Below are 23,287 nucleotides of genomic sequence, written 5' to 3'. Positions count from 1 at the left end.
TCTGGCATCTTTGTACTGTTGCTAGAGAACTAATATGATCATCTGCCCAAATCAGGAAGTCATTAAGGCTGGCAGGTGCAATTATTATTGACACAGAGCAAGATCATGTGGGGACAGAATCGAGGAACAATCTACTGTGGAAATATGAGTATATGATGAACTTACCTTCATTCTGAAGAAGGTGATGCTTGTAAGAAGGTCGACGGTCGACTTCAAATCCTGCAGGCGCTCCTTATTGCTGGCTGGGAAGTGGTTCTACAGCAGGAGAACAAGGAGGAAGTATGTATACAGATTACAGAAGCACCTCTTCAGTCTCCTACACTTTAATCTTAATTTCCCTTTTTACCATCCTAATGTTAACCATTTTAGTTTAGCTTTTGTTTTTCTGTTATAGTTTTGTTTAATACTTTAAGCAATTTGGTCTTTGTAAAGCGACTTTAGGCATACAGTATATAAAGTACATATATGGTTACACTAAAATTTAGATTTACTGGCAAAATTGGCAAAACTGTCTGCTGTTTGCAGTGGTTTCTCCAAATTCAGCGAAAAATGACACTTTCAATAACTACTGCGGTCCCAAAATTACGCAACACCTTCATGACAAGCATCTTTAGCACACAGTGGAGCACCCTTTTGCTGTTATGAACTGATGCAAACGTGACGTATGGCCTCCAGTTCACTAATATTCTTGTGTATCGTGTATATCGTGTTTGCATCCTAGTTGGGGCATGGAGCCCGTCAGTGCTAGTACTCCCCTTGCTGTGCAAACCTAAACCTTGGTGCCTGCTGTCGCAACGTCTTGCTGCAGATTCGTTGCAGTCACTCACCACCTGCCTCCTCAAGAATCTGGTGGCAGCCATTGACACTCTTCTCTTTCGGCCACGTTTAGGTAGTGTAGCCACTGTTCCTTTCATTTTGAACTTTTTGTGCAATGAAATTATCTCTTCTCTCAACGTTTTGTACAATTCTCTTGACTTAGCCATATTTCTATCATGCAATAAAACTTAAACTGAACCTTATAGCCAACGTAGCTATACTAGGCCAGGTGTGTTCCATCTCAAGCACACCTGATGCAACTAATGAAGCCACAGCCCTGAAAGAGACCTGTGCTTCTCTGGGCATAGAGGGGGCGGAACCATCTCCGCTGGGCGACTTACTATTGGTTCACCGACCACCCGCCCCTGGGAGGGGAATCCCGGTGCCGTCTCTATTATTTATATATCAATGCTCAAACCGAGTGGAAGTGTGTAGGGCGAGTGGCTAGTTTAAAAAGGTCTCCGAGGCTGATGAAGCCCTAGATTAGTTTATTATTTGCATCAGGTGTGCTTGCGACAGGGAGCGTAATACTTTTGAAACGGCAGTTGTCATTGAAAAGGGTCATTGTTGTTAAAACACTTCAAAATTGGTTGTGTTGAGCTATTTAAATTGTTCTTGTTTGATTAATTTATTGCAAACAGCTGTCAGCACTCAGCAGCCAGTAACCCCAACTCTCTTTCACAGTCTCCTTCCTCTCCCTCCCTTCCCAAAACAAAAACATGATTCTAATGAAAATATACACTTCACTATACTCGCCAACACAACGACAAGCTGTGTGAGACTAGGAAAAACTAGGTTGAGCATAAAGAAGTTGAGTTGGAAGAATTTAGTCTGAAAGCAACAATAGACATTTTGGGAAAAGAATGCCAACAAAAGGGTGGCAGCATGCAGTTATTTATTCAGTTCAACCAATCAAAGTCCTACCCTGTAAGTGGAAAGGTCAATGCGCAGGGAGTTGTGCAGCTGGTCCAGCAGTTTGACAAAGCGTTCTTTCTGTAAATGGTGGAAAGAGGATGAAACATGAGGGAGAATGATGAGGGGATAGAGAAGCTGAATGGTCAGTCAGACCATAAACAGTTGCAGTCTATGGAGACAAAGAGGATTATGGCACTGTGTGTGTGTGTGTGTGTTTTTACTGAGCAAAATGGAGGGACAGAAAGATGCAGTAGGCAAATACAGACAAAACAAGCTTAATCATATTGTGTTTGTGTATATGTACATCAGTATCATGTATACACCATACGTGTGCATGCATGTATGTGTGTAACTAACACACACACACACACACACACACACACACACACACACACACACACACACACACACACACACACACACAACTGGTACAAACCCCAAAGTTGGAGGCGGAAAATCGGTCGGAGGCAGACACACTGGTGGAGGCAGTGGTGTGGGCGTAGAAGGCGTTGATGTTGGCCAGCAGGGTGCTCATCACAGCAGGAACCCCGGGACACATGTACTTAGACGACAGACAGGCAAAGTGCCTGGAAACGAGAAGAAAACAATGGTCATGTATACTCGAAACAAACCCTTTTAATGTCATAGTAGACCGGCGATGTGCGCATCAGCATGACATTTATTTGAAAAAGATGAAAGCCATAGTTCTGTCAGGACTAGGGATGCCACAAAGTGACCATCAGCCCCCCCCCCAAAAAATAAATAAAACGCTTAAAATGTTATATTATGCACATGCCATGGTCACATAACCATTATTATATGTTGAGTGCATGCTTTGACAGTTTTATAATCAGTTTTGATGAGTAAACCTTTGTGGAGATCTTCTCAGTTCTCATTGTATGCTGGTTACTGCCATTCAGGATGGAAAATGAAATCCATTTGGATTTGGGGAGAAGTAGTTTCATAAGGGGCTGGTATGAAGTACTTGATATAAAGAGAACATGTTCAGTTCACTAGTCTACACTCTACTCTACACCTGCCTTCATTTCATCTGATTGTCTGTCTGGCAGGCACTTAACAAGCAATCGTTAACTGTGTCTGTTAGAGAGAGGGGCAGAGAAGAGTGGCTTTGCTCAACTTGATTTATACTTATATTCTCCACTCTGATGAAGGTACATGTTCGATATATCATGCAGCCTTACTTATTAACCAATATTCTGGCTATTAAAAATGTAAAAAAAATAATAATCTATTTTCGATTATGAAATCGATTTCGGAGACTGCGACGATTCATCGGAAAATCGATTATTCGGCGGCATCCCTAGTCAGGACAATCGATTCATGAATGGATGAAATATATATGTATTGAATATACATTTATTTTTGTTTGGCGATGAATCTGATCTGCTTTTTAGGTACTCTATCAGTCCCCAACCATAGGGACTCCGAATACATCCCACCGTACCTAAACAGGAGATCCAAAATGACAGGTGGTAGCTGGGGTGGAGGAGGGTGAGCAGCAAACGTTCAAGCAGACAGCAGCGCAGCAGTAACAGTGTGTCCAGCAACAAGCAAGCAGTGCAAACTTCCAGTTTAAATAGCCGGTATGAAGACGGAACTTGCTTTGCGCATGTCTGTGACAGGCGCGACGCGTTGTGAGCTTGTAGAAGTGTGAAAACTTTCATTAAGATGGCATCAAGGCCCACCAAAATACATTGTAGTCGACTAAATCAACTGTAGATTTCGTCGACTAAAATCTTATGACATTTAGTCGACTAAAACTAGACTAACACTAAAACATTCCAGGTGACTAAAATGTGACTAAAACTAAAACTATTCAAAAGACTATGACTAAAACTAAAATCTAAATTTGAAATGTGCTGCCAAAAACAACACTGTAAATCCAGTATGACATTTCATTGAGACAAATCCATCCATCCTCAGTCCATTCACAATTGACTTTCCTTCATTTGAAGGCCATAGGGGAATGGCAACAGCTCTGGATGGCTGTAAATGAGAACGGCGGAGAGGAAGGAGGGCAGTTTGTGTGTGTGTGTGTGTGTGGGGGGGGGGTACATTTGACAGAAAAGACGGACAATGCAGTCAGAGAGGAAGGAGCTAGTAAGCCGATAGAGAGATGGAGGAAAATCATATCCTGAGGATCTCCGGGATCAAATTGGAACAGTCAGTTCCAATGTGGCCATCCTGTGATGTAGCTATGACGTATGATGCCAAATTTGGGCTTTGGGCACAATCCATTGAATTAATTTTTTTTTTAGCAGATCTACAGGCTCATAGCGCGCCACCGAGTGGCGCGCTACGAGCTTGTAGGTCTGCTATTTTTGAAAAATCGAAGAACGACTGACATTTTTAGAATCTGATCTCAGGTCAGAATGGGTTAATCAGACCAGTGTGTGTCCAGTGGAAACCTCGTATGAATCTGATCTCAGGACAGAATGGGTTAAATGCCGTCGACAATGAAAGGAAAATTTTACGTAATATGTAGACGAGCAACTCGGCTAAGCAATCACATGAATTCAGTTGTCGTCTTACTTGCTCGTCAAGAGCAGACAAGAACATGATCAAGAACAGACAAGAGCGCACGGGTGAGACAGACAGACAGACAGACAGACAGACAGCGTGAGCGTGAGCGAGAGCAAGCAACGGCGTCTCTTACGTCATAGCCTGGTAGATGGACTCGATCCCATAACGCATGGCGAACTCATCCACTATCTCCTGGGGCACTTCGTCAAAGTAGACCTTCCAAGCGTCGTCGCCGCGGGCCTCCGGTATCTTCACGACACCTAGGCCAAACACGTCCGTGTAATGGTGGAATAGGTTCTGGGGACAAACGCACGCAAAGTTTAGTTCTTATCAGTATTGTGAAGTGAAGCATTTTATAGATGGGGAATACATGGGTTAAAAAAAAGAAGAATAGTTGAACAGTTGTAGAAGATCTGCCAGATAAAAATCACACAAACTCAGTTATTTGCTATGAGATATTTAGTCTTGAAAGCGTCTACTGAAAATGTACTGAACCTGGCAGCTGGAAGGACAAATCAGCAAACTTTGGGAGTAAAAAGACTCTTAGAAAAGAGGCATCATAGCCGGGTGCAATACCTCATGGAGACAGGTGTATTGGCAGTGATATGGAGCCACCTTCTCCTCTCCCTTGATCTCCACACTGATCTGGAGGCGAATGGCACCAGACACGGCCGACTTGTCAGTTCTCTTCTCTGTGATAAACACACAAAACACATCAAGTCACACAGCTGATCTACACACGGCTAAAAGTCCAACTTAACCCATTTAGGACTGAGACCAGATTCTACAAAATGTCTTCTAAATCATGACAGTTTTCTGAAAATCCTATGTTTCGTGTCAAGGACCCCGGAAATTATATGTAATCGGGTCGCCGACCCCCATCTGGAAATTGTTTCAGGGACCTCCCAGAAGCAAAGATTTGAGTTAAAAAAAACTTTGGCTCTGAAAGAATATATATTCAAAGATGTGCGCCGCATTTTCACAATTTTTCAAAAATAATAAATAATAATATCTCAAACTTATATAGCGCTTTTCTGAGTACCCAAAGACACTTTACATGCAGGCTTTACAGAGGTGACAAGAAAATAAAAACAACTTTATTAGAAGAAAAAGGAAATAAAAACAGACAGTGAAAAGGGTTAGCTAGGGAAGGCAATACATATTGAAGAAGTGGGTCATGAGGGTGGTTTTGAAAGTTTGGAGGGTGGGGGGAGAAAATAGCAGATCTACAAGCTCGTAGCGCTGCATTTGGTGCCACGCTATATGAGCTTGTAGATCTTCTATTTTTAGTATAACATAATGGTAATTAGGTTTTAATGAAATTCAGTCCAGTGAGTGCCGGTGCACAGAACACATCAGTCACAGCTTTGGATGCAATGACACATAAATGGGCACATAAAACAACCTTCTCTCCTCCACACGACATGCTCCCTATAATGGCAGAAAGTATTTCGCTACACACGCACGGCACACACACACACACACACACACACACACACACACACACACACACACACACACACACACACACACACACACACACACACACACACACACACACACACACACACACACACACACACACACACACACACACACACACACACACACAGGCCCTTTCGATTCATAACTGCGATCAGAGTCCGTCTTCTGCCTCTGTAGAGGCAGAAGGAGGATCAGTTAACACAGCGGTAATTACACTACTATTATTATTATGGCAGCTCTATTGTAGTACCAGTGTTTCTAATTTGATGGCAGAACACCTCCAGCTGATAAGAGGGGGGGGGGAGGGGGCTGTGGGTATCTCTCCCATGTACAATCTAGGCATTTATCAGGGGCAGGAACCCCTGTTAGTGATTTTTTTAAATCGTGAAAATGTGGCACAAATCTTTCAATATATATTATATATTCTTTCAGAGCAAACGTTTTTAAATCAAATCATTGCTTCTGGGGAGGGTCTCTGGAACAACATATTTTCAGATGGGGTTTCGGCGGCCAATTGCATATATTTTTGGGGGCCCTTGACATGAAAATGTTTGAGAAACATGGGATTTTCAGAAAACCGTCAGGATTTAGAAGGCATTTGTAGAATCGTGTCTAAATCGGGTCTAAATGGGTTGATCCAGAGCGACTCACATTAAGCGAGAACAAAAGCATGGCAACACATCACATAAGTAGTTATCATGAATCATACTGTACGTACAGTAAGCTAAGAACGTTAACGGTGGAATATCTATATCTCCCCCATTTAAAGGAAGACACGTGAGCCAGCATGCTCCTCGGGAGCCGAAAGGCCCACCGACTCTCACACCCACTATTTAGCCCCGACAGCAGTGTTATTAGTGGTAATTTATACGTGTCGACCACACTGCTCGATTTCCGACTGCACTGCTCGTACACGGTAATCACAGATCACCAATCAGTGAAAGGAAGGGGGAGGGAGAGTGGTGTGTGTGTGTGTGTGTGTGTGTGTGTGGTGGAGGCATGTGGTTGTGGAGGAGAGGGAAGGGATGGGGGGAAAAGAACAAGAAGAGAAAGCAGACATGAGTTTGAGAGGAGGGCAGATGGGTTAAACACAGGAAGAAACTGTGCATATACAGAGCAGAGCGCACATAATATGGATATCATTACTTAGATGTAGTTACACGTGCACACAGTACAGTACCTTCAAGCACTTCAAGGTGTGCCACGATTAATGTACATATTTAGTAGGGATGTTTCCGATCCGATCCAGATACCTCAATTTCTGTGTTAGCCGATACTGATACATGCGTACATGTGTATACCCCAGGCACAGTACACTTAAAAGCACTTGATAAGAATTGTAACATACTGACCCAGATTGTACCAAACATCCATTTCTCCGCTCAAAGTTCGAACTTCAATAATGCTCTGGCCGAGGAAGTCATCCGATTCTCTCTTCAGGCGTTGCTTCACCCTGGACTTGATGTCATCATCCTCATCCCACACGCGCACTTTGATTCTATCTGAAGAGTTGTGGCATTCACTGTCCAGAACAAGAAATGGAAGGCGTTAAGTGTATTTGTAGGTAATACATTCGTACACACACACACAACGTTTGAGGGCCGATACCCTCTGGTGTAAAGTGGAAGAAAAGGGGACCAAGTACCAGTGGTGGAAAAAACTACTCAATTGTTTTACTGAAGTAAAAGTACCGATACTGCAATTTAGAACTACTTTGTTACAAGTAAAAGCGCAGAATTGAAAATGTACTCGAGTAAACGTACAACAGTATCGGCATCAAAATGTACTTAAAGTACTACAAGTAAAAGTACTCATATTGCAGAATGTCCCATTTCACGAGTTCAAAATGTGTACAAAATCTATTGAAAAGAGCAGATCTACAAGCTCTCAATGCATCGCGTACAGACCCCCTTGGGCCCAGAAGACCCTGGGGCTAATGTACCTCTACTTATACTCTCATAAGAGAGCTCCATGGTTAGAACTTAGACAGAAAAAATAACTTCACAAAACATAATAATAATAATAATATTATTATTATATAGAAACATGACTCAAAGCAATACAGTGTATACTAGGATACATTATTACAGCCCAGATGTGTTGGTGGCAGTGTTGTTTACGTCGACTAAAACCAAGATGAAAAATGTTTGTCGGCTACCTTTTTTCCACTGACGAAAACGACATGGAAACTAAATGAAAACCAAGCTATGATGACTAAAACTTAGACTAAATATACTGACAATTTCGTCAACAGATAAAAACTAGAGTAAAATGTTAGGAAGGGGCTAGTGGACAAGAGATCCAGTATAAGTCATTTTACACTTGGTTGCATGCTGAAAATAGCAGATCTAAGAATAATAGATTGGCTATTTCAGCAAGCGTAAAATCAGCCATTACGACGGCATCAAGGCCCATCAAAATACATTTTAGTCGACTAAATCACCTGTAGATTTAGTCGACTAAAATCTTATGACATTTAGTCGACTAAAACTAGACTAACACTAATACATTTATTTTAGTCACTAAAATGTGACTAAAACTAAAATAGAAATTTGCTGCCTAAAAAAAAAAAAAACACTTGGTTGGTGGTCAAACTCACAAGTGGAACTTCTCCTCCCAGACCGGGTTGAGGTTGCCATAGATGGTCTTTGTCCTCTTCTTGGTCTTGCCGACTTGAACGGTGACGTAGGGATCACTGGAACCCGTCTTGTCTTTAGCTTGAAGGCCCTGGGCACAAAACACTGAACAGAAACAGGAAAAACAATGACAATCAAAAAGGAAGGAGATCACAGACAATGCAATTTAAAAGACACGTACAGTAGCAGTGAGTAGCATCTTACTACAGCAGTCCCCAAACCTTTTTGGCCGTGCACCCCCTGTTACCTCCTGACCTAGCTGATGCACCCTCCGACTGCACTCTTGTCTTGTTGTATTTTGGCCAAAAATGATACATATTTTTTTTTATATGATTATGTAATCACAGAATGTCTGACGGCAGTGAGAGACAGCTGCATATCCCTGTAAGACCCGGATTAATTTCTACTTGCAAAAAAGAGATTTCAACCTTACTACTACTTTGTACTACTGGGAATTAGGTTAAAAAAATATGTAAAAAACAAATTATGGAAATTTTATGCACATTATATAATAATGATATAATAATATAATAAATTAATAATTTACATTTGGGGGATATCTTTCACAATAATGAATAAAACATGTTCTAGACATTCTAATGATCACAAAAAAACATATATTACAATTATTTTACTTACTTTTATTAGGGTTAAAGGTCAAAAGTCATAGGTTGTATTTATATGCAAATATCATGACCAATGGCATTGCAATGAACATCACTGATGATGTTTAGGTGAAAAAAAGAACAGAAAAAAATTATAAATAACTAGAAAAAGTGCCCTTCTGGGCACAGGTCTCCACCAGGATAGGAATGCAAGTGTAAATGTATAGATTTAAAATGAGAATTGCCAAAGGTTGTTCAAGCACAGTTTTTGACCAGTGGGGGGTCTAGTTAGCCCTGCTCCCTGGCGTGTGTGTGTGTGTGTGTGTGTGTGTGTGTGTGCGAGTGCATGACGCGACTTGGCTTGTTGTAGCGCCACCATCAGGCTGTTGAAAACTGTCAAGTGGCATTTCTTCCTCAGCCTAGTGGGAATATGCGTGCAGTTTCATCGTTTCATCGTTGAGGAGTTGTGGCGATTTGTACAAAGCGGGCTACTCCTGAAAACTGTAGGAGCCAATCGTGGCCAATCAGGATGGAATATGAGAAATCAAACAAACCTGTCTTGATCACATGACTATGGAGATCATGTGTACCGATTTGCGTGAAATTTGGATAAAATCTGAAGGAGTAATAATAGAAAATGTGCCTCCTGGTGGCGCTATAAAGAGCAGATGTGAAAAATTCCAGGCAAAGGTTTTTCCTTGGCCTCTAGGGAGTTGGCATACAAAGTTATCCACAGATCCGTGCAGTTAGAGGTAAAAACACTTTTTGGCCAGTTATAGCGCCACCTTGAGGCTGAGTTGAAATTGTTCATGTGGCATTTCGTCCTCGGCCTAGTGGGAATGTGGGTGCACAATTTCACGGAAAACACGCGATGTGTTCATGATTTGCAGCATTTTGTTTGAAACTGAGCACTCCTGTGAACTTTGGAAGCCAATCTTAACCAATCAGGATGGAGTCTGAGAAATGTGAAAGACCGGTTTCGTTGAATGGCTCTAGAGAGACTGTGTACCAATTTGCGTGATGTTTGGACAAAATCTGTAGGTGTACTGTGCAAAAACTTGTTTTGCACAAAGCGGCCTCCTGGTGGCGCTATAACAGGCCGTTCTGGAAAGTTTGGGGCAGAGGTTCATCGTTGGCATCCAGGGAGTGTGTGTGCAAAAATTGGCATCGACCGGGTTAACGGTGGCCGAGATTAGCTGCTCACGGACACACACACACACACACGGACGGACGGACGGACACACGGACGGACGGACGGACGGACGGAGTGCAAAACATACTCTCCCCCCATGCCTTCGGCCTGGTGGAGACAATTAAGTAATTAATTAAAATATAATTGTTGCTATAAAGCAACGCTGGGTCTTAGAGGGATATGCTCCCACAACTGCGTAATACATCTCCTTACAACAGTGTTTTACAGGATTTTGCCGTTTCTGTTAAATATCACCGTAAAACCCTTTTCATGTCACGCACCCCCAGAGTGCGTTCGCGCACCACAAGGGGTGCACGCACCACAGTTTGGGAACCCCTGGATAGCACAATAACACACATTGAAACCAAACAACGTGTGTTCTTTTTTTTCTTCTTTTTTTCACTCCCAGAGAAAACTATTTAGTTTAGCAGTTAGATAACTTTAACAATCCGATTTGAACGCTGTGGTGTTTCTCCAAAGCTATAATGCCATAGTTTAGCTGCCAATCAGTGTGAAGCACAATGGAGTGAAACGAGTGAAAAACCATGCACTCACTGTAAAGACACACCCTGGGCATTTATTATAAATTCTCAAACAATACAGATCAACCCACATCAGAATCTCCGATGTAAACAACCTTGTCGTAACATGATCCACTTTTAATGACACTCAAATTTGCAGATCTACTACTACCACTAGTATAATATACTATTAGTATACTACTACTGTATATTAGTTACTACAATTAGTTACTACTTCTAATCCGAGAACCAAAGGTGATCGGGCTTTCTCTGTAGCTGCACCTACACTTTGGAACGATCTTCCACTCCACATCAAGGCTATAGCTCCACCCTGGAGATTTTTTAAATCCAACTCGAAAACACACCTTTTTAGTCTGGCTTTTAACCCTTTTACTGCTGCCATTTATTGAGAAATTAGGACCTAATTCATGCCAGCATTTTTTTAATTTGAGCTCTTATTTTGAAAAGCCACATTTTGCCTCAACCGGAAGTGAGCTTATCCCTGCCAGCTTTACGTTGCCAAGACAACCTTTGTTTACATGATCGAATCATGCCGGTACATTTTAGCACTCCACAACGTCGGCTCGTGCCGTCAAAGAAACGCTGTTTTGACCAAAAATGCCATCTGGGACAAGGAATAGGAGATACAGGCGATTGAAAGAAACGGATAGAATGGATTCTTATGGCGACGGTGAATTAATATGAACGATCCAGTGCAGTGCTAACAACACTGCTAGCTAACCGGCTAACGTGAGTAGCATTATGGCTTGATCAATCATATGCACTATAAAAGTGCAATTGCCGAAGGGCTTCGGCAATGGCAGCAAGCGTTAATATCAAATTAAGGCTTCAATTGCCGAAGGGCTTCGGCAATGGCAGGAAGACGGTTAATACAGTGTTATTGTTTATCGTTGTTTTTGTTGTTATTTTATTGGCTTGGCCTGTTTTTATGATTGTATTACATGTTCTACTATTGCACTGTGGATAGACTACGGTCTACCCGTTCTCTGGAAAGCACTTTGGGTCAACTGCTGTTGTTTTTAAATGTGCTACATGAATACAATTGACTTGACTCGACAATGGGTGGCTGTGTTGGTAACAAGACAACTCACCCCATTTCTGTTTTCCTCACAGAAGTTTCCCCAGTGAGGGGTGGGAGAGGCTGGACAGCAGAGGGCTGGACTTTGAATTTCTATAACTATAAACTTTCATGACAGCAGACAGTACAAATATAATTGATGAAAAGCTACTACACTACAGTGAAGTCTGTTCACAGAAGTTGTTGTAGGATATGTGGGGATTATCTGACGAGGTACCATTTGAGTGGGCAAAACCTTGCATATACTAAATAATACTAAATTGTTTATAGGGTCAATATAAGTAAAATAATATAGCCTTTCGTCAGGAGTATCTTTTTATATTTTTCCAAAAAGAATACAAACAGCCAATAGCATATTACAAAGTTATCCCCCTCACTGGTGAAGATTCCGGGAGGAAAAACGGGCAAGCACCGGGGTGAGTTGTCCAGTATTCAGAAAATTTGCTGTGTTCAATGCGCTGCGTCAGTCCCAGGTCAACGAGAATAAGTACACCGACTGACCTGTGATGGTGATCTTGGCCGACCATTTGGAGGTGCCGTCCAGGACACTCTGCTTGATGGTCTTCATCTGCTGGCCGTGGATGGCCTTGCTGATGACAAACACGTCTCTGATGACGTCGAAGATCTCCGGTTTGTTCCTCTCCCTGATCTTCATGCGGTCCTTCATGGCCATGATGATGTGCTGCGTGCGGTCGTCCGCCCCGTGCTTGGAGCTCTTCTCAGCAGCGCCTAAAGAAGAAAAAATAATAATAATCAGACCAGTCTGAAGTGAGTGGTGCTGTACTGGTACTGTACTGTGCCGCCCGCCCTCCTCCCTGGCCTCTGTGTGTGTGCGCGCTCAACAGTGCCATCCAGTGGTATTGGCGTGGTACTTCCGTGCTCATACACACGAAGGCAAGGCACGTACTAGGAGTGGCTGGCACCACTCAAAAACATTTAAACGATTACAGTGCCATTTAGATTACTATACTATACTATACTATACTAAGCAATGTATACAGAGATTCTAACATGAGCTAAAAACGTGAATTCAGTACACCTGTAGTACTTGTGACAGGCAGAGAATTAGCACAAGGTTTCCATTTCTAGCCTAGCCTCAGGCGTTCTAAACCAGGATGTGTTTACAGAGATAGATTATACTATCTCTAACACATTTACTTTCTCCTCTGATTGATTTTTTTTGAGGTGTGTGTGTGTGTGTGTGGGGGGGGAGGTATACTCACGTTGTAAACAGTCTGCATTCAGAAGCTCTTGGCACTTCTCGTGGCATTTGACCCCACATTCGGTGCAGCGCATGCCTTGGCGAGCGATGCCCCACAGCAGACCCTCGCACTCGTAGCAGTAGGTGGGCGTCGTGGCGGTCCACACGTCGAAGTGGTGCGGCGTGGTGCAGGAAATGGGGTAGATGAGAGCTTGCAGGGTCTTCTTGTAGACATGGTTTTTCTGCACGAGGAAAAGCATTGGAATATTTTGTATTGGAGGACATATTGTGAAGGTTACAAATGCACCCTGCTAGTTTTAGCACTCTGAGTATATCAGGGGTGGGAAACTTTGACGATGATGAGGGCCAATATATTTCCACACTCACTCCAGAGGGCCAATATATATCCACACTCACTCCAGAGGGCCAATATATATCCACACTCACTCCAGAGGGCCAATATATATCCACACTCACTCCAGAGGGCCACAGTGCATATTACTGTCGTCGCAACAATAGCCGATATACAAGCCTCAAAACACGTCGCAATGGGACGCGTTTTGAGCTTGTAGATCAGCTATTTTTGCTATATTTGAATTGAAAACCAGGAAAAAAGTTTTTGCTCTTTTTGAATTGGAATCCCGAAAAGTAACCTTTTTATTGAATTTCAAATGCATTTAGTTATAGTTATGTTAACTTTATGAACTGTTAACATAACTACATTGGACACAAAAAGACAATAGAGGGTATGCGTGTGACATCATCATCAAACCAGGAAGTTATGCAGGAATGCCCACTGAGTGGCAAAAAACTACTTTCTGGCCTTGACAGCCCATGCATCCAAACAGAAAAGTCCTGTCTGATTGCATTAAACAACGTTAAACAATGTTAAACTCACTTTGCATGTTGCTTTGCCACTCGATGTGCCATTCACTTTAAGCATGCGCATACCCTCTATATCATTTTAATACTAGTCATTAAGTACTAGTTATTTAATAGTAGTCATGAAGTAATTAAAGCGGTTTTGGAATTTAACAGCTGAAATCAATACTATATCAGTATTCTGATATTAACATGCGGGCCGCATTAAGTGAAGGTGGGGGCCGAAGTGTGCAACCAAGAAAGCCGTAGTTTAAAGCTGCAACCTGTAATATTTATGTCCTACACAGGACTCGAACCTACAGTATGTCTCCCGTGTGAAGGCTGACTTCTCTACTGCTGAACTAAGATGGAACGGCTGTGTGGGACGGGGAAATATTCCACTTTGAGCTTCATGCCATACCTCTCGTCAATCAGTATAGACAGGGTATGCGCATGCATGAAGCAACGTGAAATCTAACTTCTAATTGTACAAGTAGAAGAGCAGAGAGACCACTTCCAACCACTTCAGTTGTATAACACAGTGGTTCCCAAACTTTTTCATGATTGTCAAGGACCCACAAATTAGCCCGCGGACCCCCATTTGAAAAGATATGCCAGGGTCCCCCATAAGAGAAGATTCAACAACAGAACTAAAAATGAATTAAAACATTTATAATTTCAGGAACTCAAATTTTTGGTCAAATGTAACCATTCCATTATGATAATACAGAAACCTGAGAAAGTAGAGAGTAGTGTTTCTGCTGGGTTAGTGGAGATACAAGAGCTGGAATATACCTCTACAGAGTAGACCGTACGACCTTACAGAGTTGAGTAATGTACTCACCAGCTCCTCGTCTTTGATTGAGGAGCGTGCAGCCATAGAAGAGGCAATCCCTGCTTTCCTGGCTTGAACCAGCGACTGCACAGAGAAACACACGTCATTCAGATAATGTATCAACAACATACTGCACAGTACTGTACACACAACCCACAAGCCAGCTTAAAGCTGCTATAAGCAATAATGTCACTTTTCTTTTTTGTATTCAGAGTACAGCCAGCAATGGGTAGAACGCTCCCCAAAAAATGTTAAGTCTCTGTGACACATCTGCATTCAAAGATTTTCCTAGAAGCTTCGTCATTGGTCGATTTGCATTTCTGCTTCCTGATTGGTTAGTCATTGCGACCGGGTTTTCTTCGGCCAATGACAAAGCTTCTAGGAACATCTTTGAATGCAGATTGCGGCCCCTAGATATGTCACACTGGCTGTCTGAATTTTTTTTTTTTTTTTATATATTATTGCTTATAGCAGCCCATATAGAAAAACTATGTATTTACAGTATACTTCATCACTGCTGTCCGGTAGAATCCTCATATGTCTAATACTGTTACTTTTCAAGATTAAAAAGTAGCAAAAATAGCAGATCAAACATCAAACAGTGCGCCACGGTTTGAGCTTGTAAAGCTGCTATTTTGGCTACTTTTGTGTGAAACTGTAGTGTGAGAAAGTAGGGCATTCATTTACGAAAAAAACAAAACATAGACAAGAGGTTTCTGCCCGACAGCAACGATATATAATGTATTTACCGTTGCAGTATGGGACAAGAATACCGGTAAGTAGGTACAAGAACAGTGAGGATCAGTTAAAGTGGTCAGTAAAGTCCAAGTTCATACTCCAGGTTTAGCTGATAAGGTGACCACCAAAAACTACAACATGACGTCACCCTGCGACTCACCGCTCACCCAAACACATCTGTCTTGTTTTTACTAGTGGTCACCTTATCACCTAAAAGTATGAATAGGCCTTATAAGATATTAGTATTAGTAGATTATTACCAATCGAAAAACCCAGGTGAGTAATATTAGGGGAAACTCTGGAAAGTATTATCACTGGGATTACTGCCGCATCTGAGGACATATTAGTTGTACCCATGTGGACACACAGAACCATTACTTACCTGTGTGTGTGTGTGTGTGTGTGTGTGTGTGTGTTGTGATGGTCTGTGAAGGGCTCACCATTGTTAAGCAGGCAAATGTGTTTGATTAGTTGATTACGTTTGGTTTTGTTAGTTTATTTTTCGATGACTGTATCAAGTAGGAACATATTCTAACTGGGACAAAAGAGGAGGTGTGGAAAACGTGTCACTATAACTGGGACGTCTACGATAAAGTATACACAATCAGTGATTCTCAACCTAATTGGCTAAATTGAATTGATTTCTTTATAATAACATTAATATTAATAATATAATAAGAGGAATGTAAAAAAGAAACCAATCAATAAAAAAAGAAAGAAAAGGAAACCAGATGGGTGGGCCACGAACACTTTTTTCAAGTGTGCACTTTTTTCAAGTGTGCACCTTTTTCAAGTGTGCACTTTTTTCAAGCGGGCACTTTTTTCAAGTGGGCCCTGTTCCAGAAAAGGTTGAGAACCAATGGTCTACATCCGTATACTATATATGCATACATACAGTACTTACATGACGTATCCTCTGTTGAATGTGTCCTACTTGATACTTTCTATTCAGTAGAAAAGGGGAGCGGGCAGTTGGGTTCTATATATTAACTTACCATGAGTGACCATGCCTGACCGAGGAGAGAGAGATTGCGTTCAAGAGAGTGGTTGTGGATGGGGGTATGGTTGTTTGTGGGGAATTTAAGAGAGGAGGGAGAGAAAAAATATCAGTCTGATGATTTTCATTTGTCTCCATTTCGTTGATGATCATGACAAACTCATTTAAAATCTACCCTGGCAAATCCGTGGCGCTCTAGGAGCATACTGCAAACTGATCCTGTTGGGGTTGGTATCAACATATATATTATTAGCAGAACAAAACAAGCGGCATGACTGGGTGAACAAAGGGAATGAGTAAAAGGTCGGTACTGACCACATCGCTGACCAAGGCGATGGGTTTCTTCTTGCGCAGGTCCGGCATGCTGTCGATTCCATACAGGCCGGATCCACCACTACAGGCAAATATCAAAACAGTCGACATTTAACATTTTAGGTGATGAATGTGCCCAGCATGGACATCTCCTCTACGGTCAAACTTAATGCTGGCACCCAAATGTGGCAGTAAAAACACATAACTTACCCCGGTTTGACCCAGGCCTGCCTAGCGGTGGGCTCTTCTTCATCATGGACCTATATCAAATATGAAATTGCAGACTTTAGTTTCCTCGTAACATGCTTTGCTTTGTACTGTGGTACAGGGACAAGGGAGTAAAGGAAACTTGGGATTGGTTGAGTTTCACCCTTTATGGTTTATTATAATGCATGCAGAGTTAGACAAGAAACAACATGACACAGTGTGATGTCCACAGACCTCCCTGAACCACTCGCCGAGATAACATGTTGGCAAACTCTTATAGGCTAATAATGTCATACGGACGATAAAGACAAGGTGCCATGAATGAGATGGAGAAAATAAATAATGTATGCATTTACACCAAGATGATGAATAAGTTCCATTCTTTGGTAAAACACAAATATAAAACCTCTTCCATGACTCTTGGGAGTGCCACAAGTTTTGTATTTTTCCAGTTTTTCATGTGTCTATGAGGTGACAGTACAGTATTTGGGGTTTCTTCCTGGAGGCTGAACCCTTGATTGTCAAACGTGCCAATAATATAGTGACATCACTATCAGCCCCTCCACTAACCCCTCCCCCTTTATCATACAACTACAGCTGTGGGTGCGGATGGCGGTGAAACTTTGCATGCACGGACGCAATATGTTGAGGACCGAACAAGCGTCACCCTTTTAACATTATAGTGCCACCAGGAGGCAAAACATTTTGGTTTTACATTACCCCCACAAAGGTTGTCCAAACATCACGCACATCTACCGTACACACATTCAAGACGGATCCGTCAGTTTTCATATTCCATCCTGAATGGCGAATTCCGAATTTCTGGCCCACAATAACCTACCTGGCCTGTGCTCTGATGAGCACTCTAGTTCTAGTTTTATTATCCTATTAGTATAAAACTACTGACTCTTTTTGCTCTCGTTTTTCTGTCATTCTTTCTTTTTCATTCATTATTATACCCTGCTGCAATGTCTGAAGGAAGCTGATTTTTATTTTGTTTGACTCTTAAGTACCTACCTGTGCACAAGATGTTAACAAAGAACAACCTTGAACCTCCAGTAAGTACTTACTGTACATTAATACAGCGCCCAGGGACATGTTAGGGGTTACGAGTCTCTCTCAGGGACACTGACACATTCACCTACAGTACGACCAACACTGGTGTGAAGTATTACATTAAATGAGATTAAGGCTGTCATTCGTATATAGTTAAATTTTAAATTAAAAACCGCAGATGGAAGAGATCCATTGAAATGTTATGACGAATGCAAATCAAGAGAGAATCATAACCATGAATCATGCTACTGATAGAGTGTAAAACAGGAAAACGATGCTGGACAACACAGAGGATCGACACGGAGACAACAAAGATAAACTTTTAAGAAGGGAGTTCACGTTATACGAGTGACCTGATTATCGTCTCTGCCACACTCTGAAAAGGGGGGGGAAAGAAATAAATCGTGAAAGACGTATAGAGCTCTGCCTTAGTAATACAACACTGCCAATCAAAGTCTCCAGTTAACATATTTCATATTTATTGCTTATATAGCTTTTTTGTTCTACTGGGCTTGGTGCATGGCCAAGTGGCAAAAAAATATACAGAAAAGATACCTGCGGTAAACTCATCCTGAGATTGGGACCCCTGAGAACCTCGAGACCCACGGGACCCCTGGGACTCCTGAGTGGACCTGGATAGTCTGTGATGAGTTTGCCTCTTTTCCCTCAGGACGCGCTGGAAATTATCCATGCGCGCTTTGTGACTCTCGTCGGATGGCTCTCTCGTCTCCTCCGCGTCGCCGAGCGCACGCCGTTCCTCCCCGATGGGACTTAAAGCCGGCCCTTCCGGACTGACCGCTGGCCTCACTGGACTCACCACCGGGGCGGCCACGGGACCTGCCGGGCCCTGCCCTCCGGGGCTGTGGTCTGGCATCGGGTCCGGAACAGATGTGTCTTTATCGGTCGGGGATTGTCCTCGCCCTGGCGAGAGCTCCATGGAATGGTATTCAGTAGGGGTGGCGGCGGAGTGACTCGTTTCACAGGGCGACGGAATACGCGAGCAAGACATGGCTTCGTGCGGCGGGTCACAGTCCATATAGACTGACGGCTCACTATATTCCTCCTCTGGAGTGCCAAACTCTGTCCGGTGTCCTGGCGGACTAAAACCTTCCCCCGTGTGCTGTGGTGTGCTGCCGTCCCCCTCTGAGGCGTCATTGAATCGTCTGGCCGGGGAGGAAGCCGCCTCAGACACGCTGCCAGCTTCTGCATATTCAGCGTTGGAACCGTCCAGCTTTTTAAAAGCTCCTTTTAAAGCAGACCGGAAAGTGAGCACAGCCTTGGTGAAAGTCTTCACGTCAAAGCTTACACCGAGGGTCTCCTCTGTGCCATCAGACTCGAGACCCTCTTGAGGCTTTCGAGAACAATAGCCCGTTTCATTGTCCTGGGAGATGACGTTCTCTTCCGTACAATCTTGATCCAGACTCTCGGCCGAGCCTACATCCAAAGTGTCGGCCAAGGACGGGCAGTGGTCGCAGAGAAGCTCCGGGCAGCCATCGTCGCAGTCCGTCAGTAGCACAGTGGAGCAACTCAGACTCCTAGAGGGCTCACTGCCAAGTTCATCGGCAAAGGCATCCATGGTGTGGTAACCAGAGCTACGAGAATAAGGGCAGTTGGTTACACAGTCGCACTCCATGTTTCCTTCAGCAGAAGCCTGCAGCCTGGATGGCCTCCAGCTCAGCACGCTGGAAGAACTGGAGGGGGAGTTGTAACGTTGTCCGAAGAGCAACGAGAGGTGCTCAGAGCTGCTGTGTGAAGACAGTCCCAGTGTGCTACTGGTCTCCTCTGTGGTGCATCTGTCCCACGCGCCTGAACTGTTCTCCAGGTCCTCTCTGCTGTTCACACAGGAGGAGACGTCCTCTTCGCTCCAACCTCCCTCTCCACTTGCACTGTGCTGCATGTCCGCAGAGGTCCATCCGTCAAACGCTGTATCACTGGAGTGGTACCTGCTGCCTCTTTCTGGGCAGGTGGAGCTGTGGCATGTGGACAGGGAGCTGGTGCTGTAGCAATGGTGCTCAAATTGACCTGCAAGGTAGCAGAGGGTGGCCGCGCTGGGATCCGAGGAGTGCACGTCCGAGTTCTGATCCGAGTTGTCCCGATCAGTTTGCTCCGATCGGCGAACGACTGGATCTTCTCTCCATCGCTTAGGTGATACGGGGCGTTGCACCAAGCACGGACTCTGCCTGGAGTCCGTGTCCAATTCAAGGTGGCAGAGCAGTGGGCTAGTGGCTCTCCTGTGAAGGGACGTGATGGCATTCTGTCTCCCTAGGCTCCCTCTCCGGACTCTGGGTGTTTTATGGACAGACTGAGGAGGCTGGGGCTCTGCCGCTGCAGCTCCAGAGTACAGGTCTCCTATCTCGTTGAGTACGGCGTCCACGCAACAGGACACCTCGTCCACGGAGCCTCGCACGGAGCTCAAGTACTGCCTCAGGTCTGAAATCTCCTCTTGGATCTTGTTAATGCCTCTCAACTCTTTAAGGATGTGCTCTACGATGTTACTAGAGCGTTCCCCGGCTTCTTCATCGCTGCCCTCCTCTGCGTCGTCCAACCCCTCATCACCGGGCCTGGGTATGGTATCGTCCACCGCCCCGATTCCATCCTGACAATCAGAGCTGCTGTTCTCTTCCGACGGAGTCGGGTCTGGGATCCCGGCGGGGGGGCCATTGGAGTGGACGACACGCGGAGCCAACATGTGACCGTCTCTGCTCAGCTCCAATCCTGCCAACATGAGCCCACTTAGGTCCCCTGCCGTATGGCTATGATGGCTGTGGGCCTCCGACATATCCCTGCTGGAGGGATGTCTCCTCAGACCACAGATGAACATCTCCTGCTCCACTTCCACGGATGCCCGTGCATGGAGGGAGTGACCGCCACCAGATCCCTGCAAAACCCTCTGCAACTTCCTCCGCATTCCTCTCCCCAGCTTGGGGCTCTGGGTCCTGGGCTTCTCCCCCAGCTCTCCCCCACCACTGGGTAGCTGGTGCGGCAGGATCTCCATGTTGTAGAGTCCATCCCGTCTACTGAGGTGGCCTCGGGAGAACATCCCTGGGAGTTGAATGTCTGGTCCCCCAACATGGACAAGCTCAGGTCTCAGAGTGGTCCGAGGTGTACGAACCACATCCTAGGATGTGGAAGATGGGATCTGAAGAAGAAGTGCTCAGAGAGCCATCTCCATCACATCCATGACTAACGGGAAAAGAGAAGCGTTTGATAAATCAGATTTCATAAGTGTTGCTGTGAAATGGAATTATTTTCGACTTGTTCTACTGAAAAGGTCAAGTGGAAAAGAAATACATAGATTGTGTTACGTTTCACTGACGCCGTAGTCAGATAAAGTTGAATTATTATTATTATTATTTATTTTTTTGTCTTTCTGGAAACTCCTTCGGAATCAATTCCGTCTTGTCCTTTATAATGAAACATGAATTCTGTCAGTTAAAAATACTGAATGTTCCATTCAGCAGACCAGAAAATGGATAAAACTAAAATAATTGCTAAACTTTTTCTTTTTTACCAAACTCCGCAAACAAAAGTGCTCTCAGTCTCTCTCAGTAGTGCTAGACCCTATTCGCACATGATTAGTATTACATGGGAACCTCAATACTCATGTAATCACATTTCAAATTTACCCCCAACGTCTGAATTTATTTACCGCAAATACAGCAAGGCCATTTTATGTGTATGCAGATTGTAATTTACAAGTGTTGGTTATTAGTGAGCATAGTGGCTAATATTATCCTAATGAACAGATTATTAAAAAATGTTTCAAATGTTTCAACACGATTGAAAGTTATTTCTCATCAGACGAGATTGTGCCAGTCTCTTCAAATTAAGGTGTTTAGGCCACGTTTTTATTCTGATTGAGTTATCATTTTCATTATTACTGTCCATGCTGTGTACCGGTATGAGCTGGATTTGCACTCATTTGCAGACATTGTTTTTTCCTCCAAATTATTGATATGTCTGAGATTTGCACAGAATAGTGTTATGAAATATCTCTCAAAACAGATTTAGCTCCACGGGTTGTGCGATTGGCTGAAAATTTGGTAGGCAATTTACACTGGAAAAATTACTTTTACAATTTTGAAAAACACAGATTTGGTGAACAAGCAAATAGACAAACTTAACTGTATCGTAATGAATGACTAAAAGCCCTATTCTAAATATTCTAAAAATATACTATAAACTCACAATACGACACATTGTGAGCTTGTGGATCGTCAATGTTTTATTTTATTCTTTTAGGTTTTAGCCTATTTTCGCTTACAGTATATTGACATGCTCAAAATAGGGATGGCCGATACCAATATATCGGTTCACTGCTATGAGACCTGGATTTCACAAGCAATACCATCTTTCTCTCCATTTCTCTCCTCTTCGGCTGTGTAATTCCTCCACACAGTGTGCACACAGATGGGCTGTGGGGTCTGAGACATGCCTGACCTTCCACCCAATACATCTGCCAGACAGGAGGACTTATTTCAACAAAGTACAGATACGTTTTTTTTTTTCTTAACCCAAGGGCAGTAATTCTGTTTGTCACTATTGCGAGACAAGGGCTCAGCATCACAACAGTTCCCTTAAGAGAATGCCAGAGGACACAATAGTCTTAGGTGCTAAGACTTAAAAGGCACTGTGGTATGTTTTAGTTAAAATGTGTTAAATAGCTCTATATTCCCACAGTTTGTTCAGTAATAGGATCTCTCCAGGTCTTTAGTGAACATAAAATACTGTCCTGTATCTAAAACGTGGTTCCGTCGCTGATAGGACACCTGAATTTCACAAGCAATACAGGTTTGGCAACATGCCAGGAGTCCTGGCATGTTTAAGGTCACTGTCAGGACAAAGGAAGGCTAATCTTCTGGAATCTGTAAATGCGTTTAATTAAGTTGACCATGTTCAAAGTGTGCTGCCATCTTTGCTGCTACGTCAAACTCCGTTCTCTTCCTGTCATCGCCGTTCCTCTGTCCTATTTATTAGATCGTATATTGCATATGACGTTTAATTTCATTTTTTTTACGGTCTCATATGCAGCCACTGCTTTAGCCATGTTTCACTTGAGATGGGGGAGGGGGATGCTATTGCCATACAATTTGTCTGTAAATAAATAAAAGTCTAAATGCAATAAATATATTTAAAATTGAGGTGTCAAACAGTATGCCACTGAATACTGTAACCGGTGCTGTCAACCTGCACACTGCCCTGTCCATCACCACCCTAATTAAGCCACACAGTGTATGATAAATGTGAACTGGAGTAAATTACTCCAG

General features: G+C 43.3%; 1 protein-coding gene across 1 annotated transcript in view; it reads right to left on the bottom strand.

Annotated features, from left to right (window-relative positions):
• The window catches only part of LOC310879081 (protein unc-13 homolog B-like), a 109,776-nt gene that overhangs the window by 23,215 nt on the left and 63,274 nt on the right, over positions 1–23,287 (bottom strand). Inside the window, exons 11-22 of the mRNA XM_083793513.1 lie at positions 16,968–17,017; positions 16,761–16,839; positions 14,720–14,794; positions 13,037–13,256; positions 12,315–12,542; positions 8,360–8,501; positions 7,113–7,282; positions 4,852–4,967; positions 4,409–4,572; positions 2,168–2,318; positions 1,741–1,809; positions 166–255 (exon numbers count right to left, since the gene is read on the bottom strand). Coding sequence (XP_083649639.1) covers positions 166–255; positions 1,741–1,809; positions 2,168–2,318; positions 4,409–4,572; positions 4,852–4,967; positions 7,113–7,282; positions 8,360–8,501; positions 12,315–12,542; positions 13,037–13,256; positions 14,720–14,794; positions 16,761–16,839; positions 16,968–17,017 — 1,554 coding nt within the window. The remainder of the gene's footprint in view (positions 1–165; positions 256–1,740; positions 1,810–2,167; positions 2,319–4,408; positions 4,573–4,851; positions 4,968–7,112; positions 7,283–8,359; positions 8,502–12,314; positions 12,543–13,036; positions 13,257–14,719; positions 14,795–16,760; positions 16,840–16,967; positions 17,018–23,287) is intronic.

This window comes from Protomyctophum parallelum (assembly GCF_964188405.1).
Source record: "Protomyctophum parallelum genome assembly, chromosome: 21".
NCBI lineage: Eukaryota > Metazoa > Chordata > Actinopteri > Myctophiformes > Myctophidae > Protomyctophum > Protomyctophum parallelum.
This window is presented reverse-complemented; position numbering and strand designations above follow the sequence as displayed.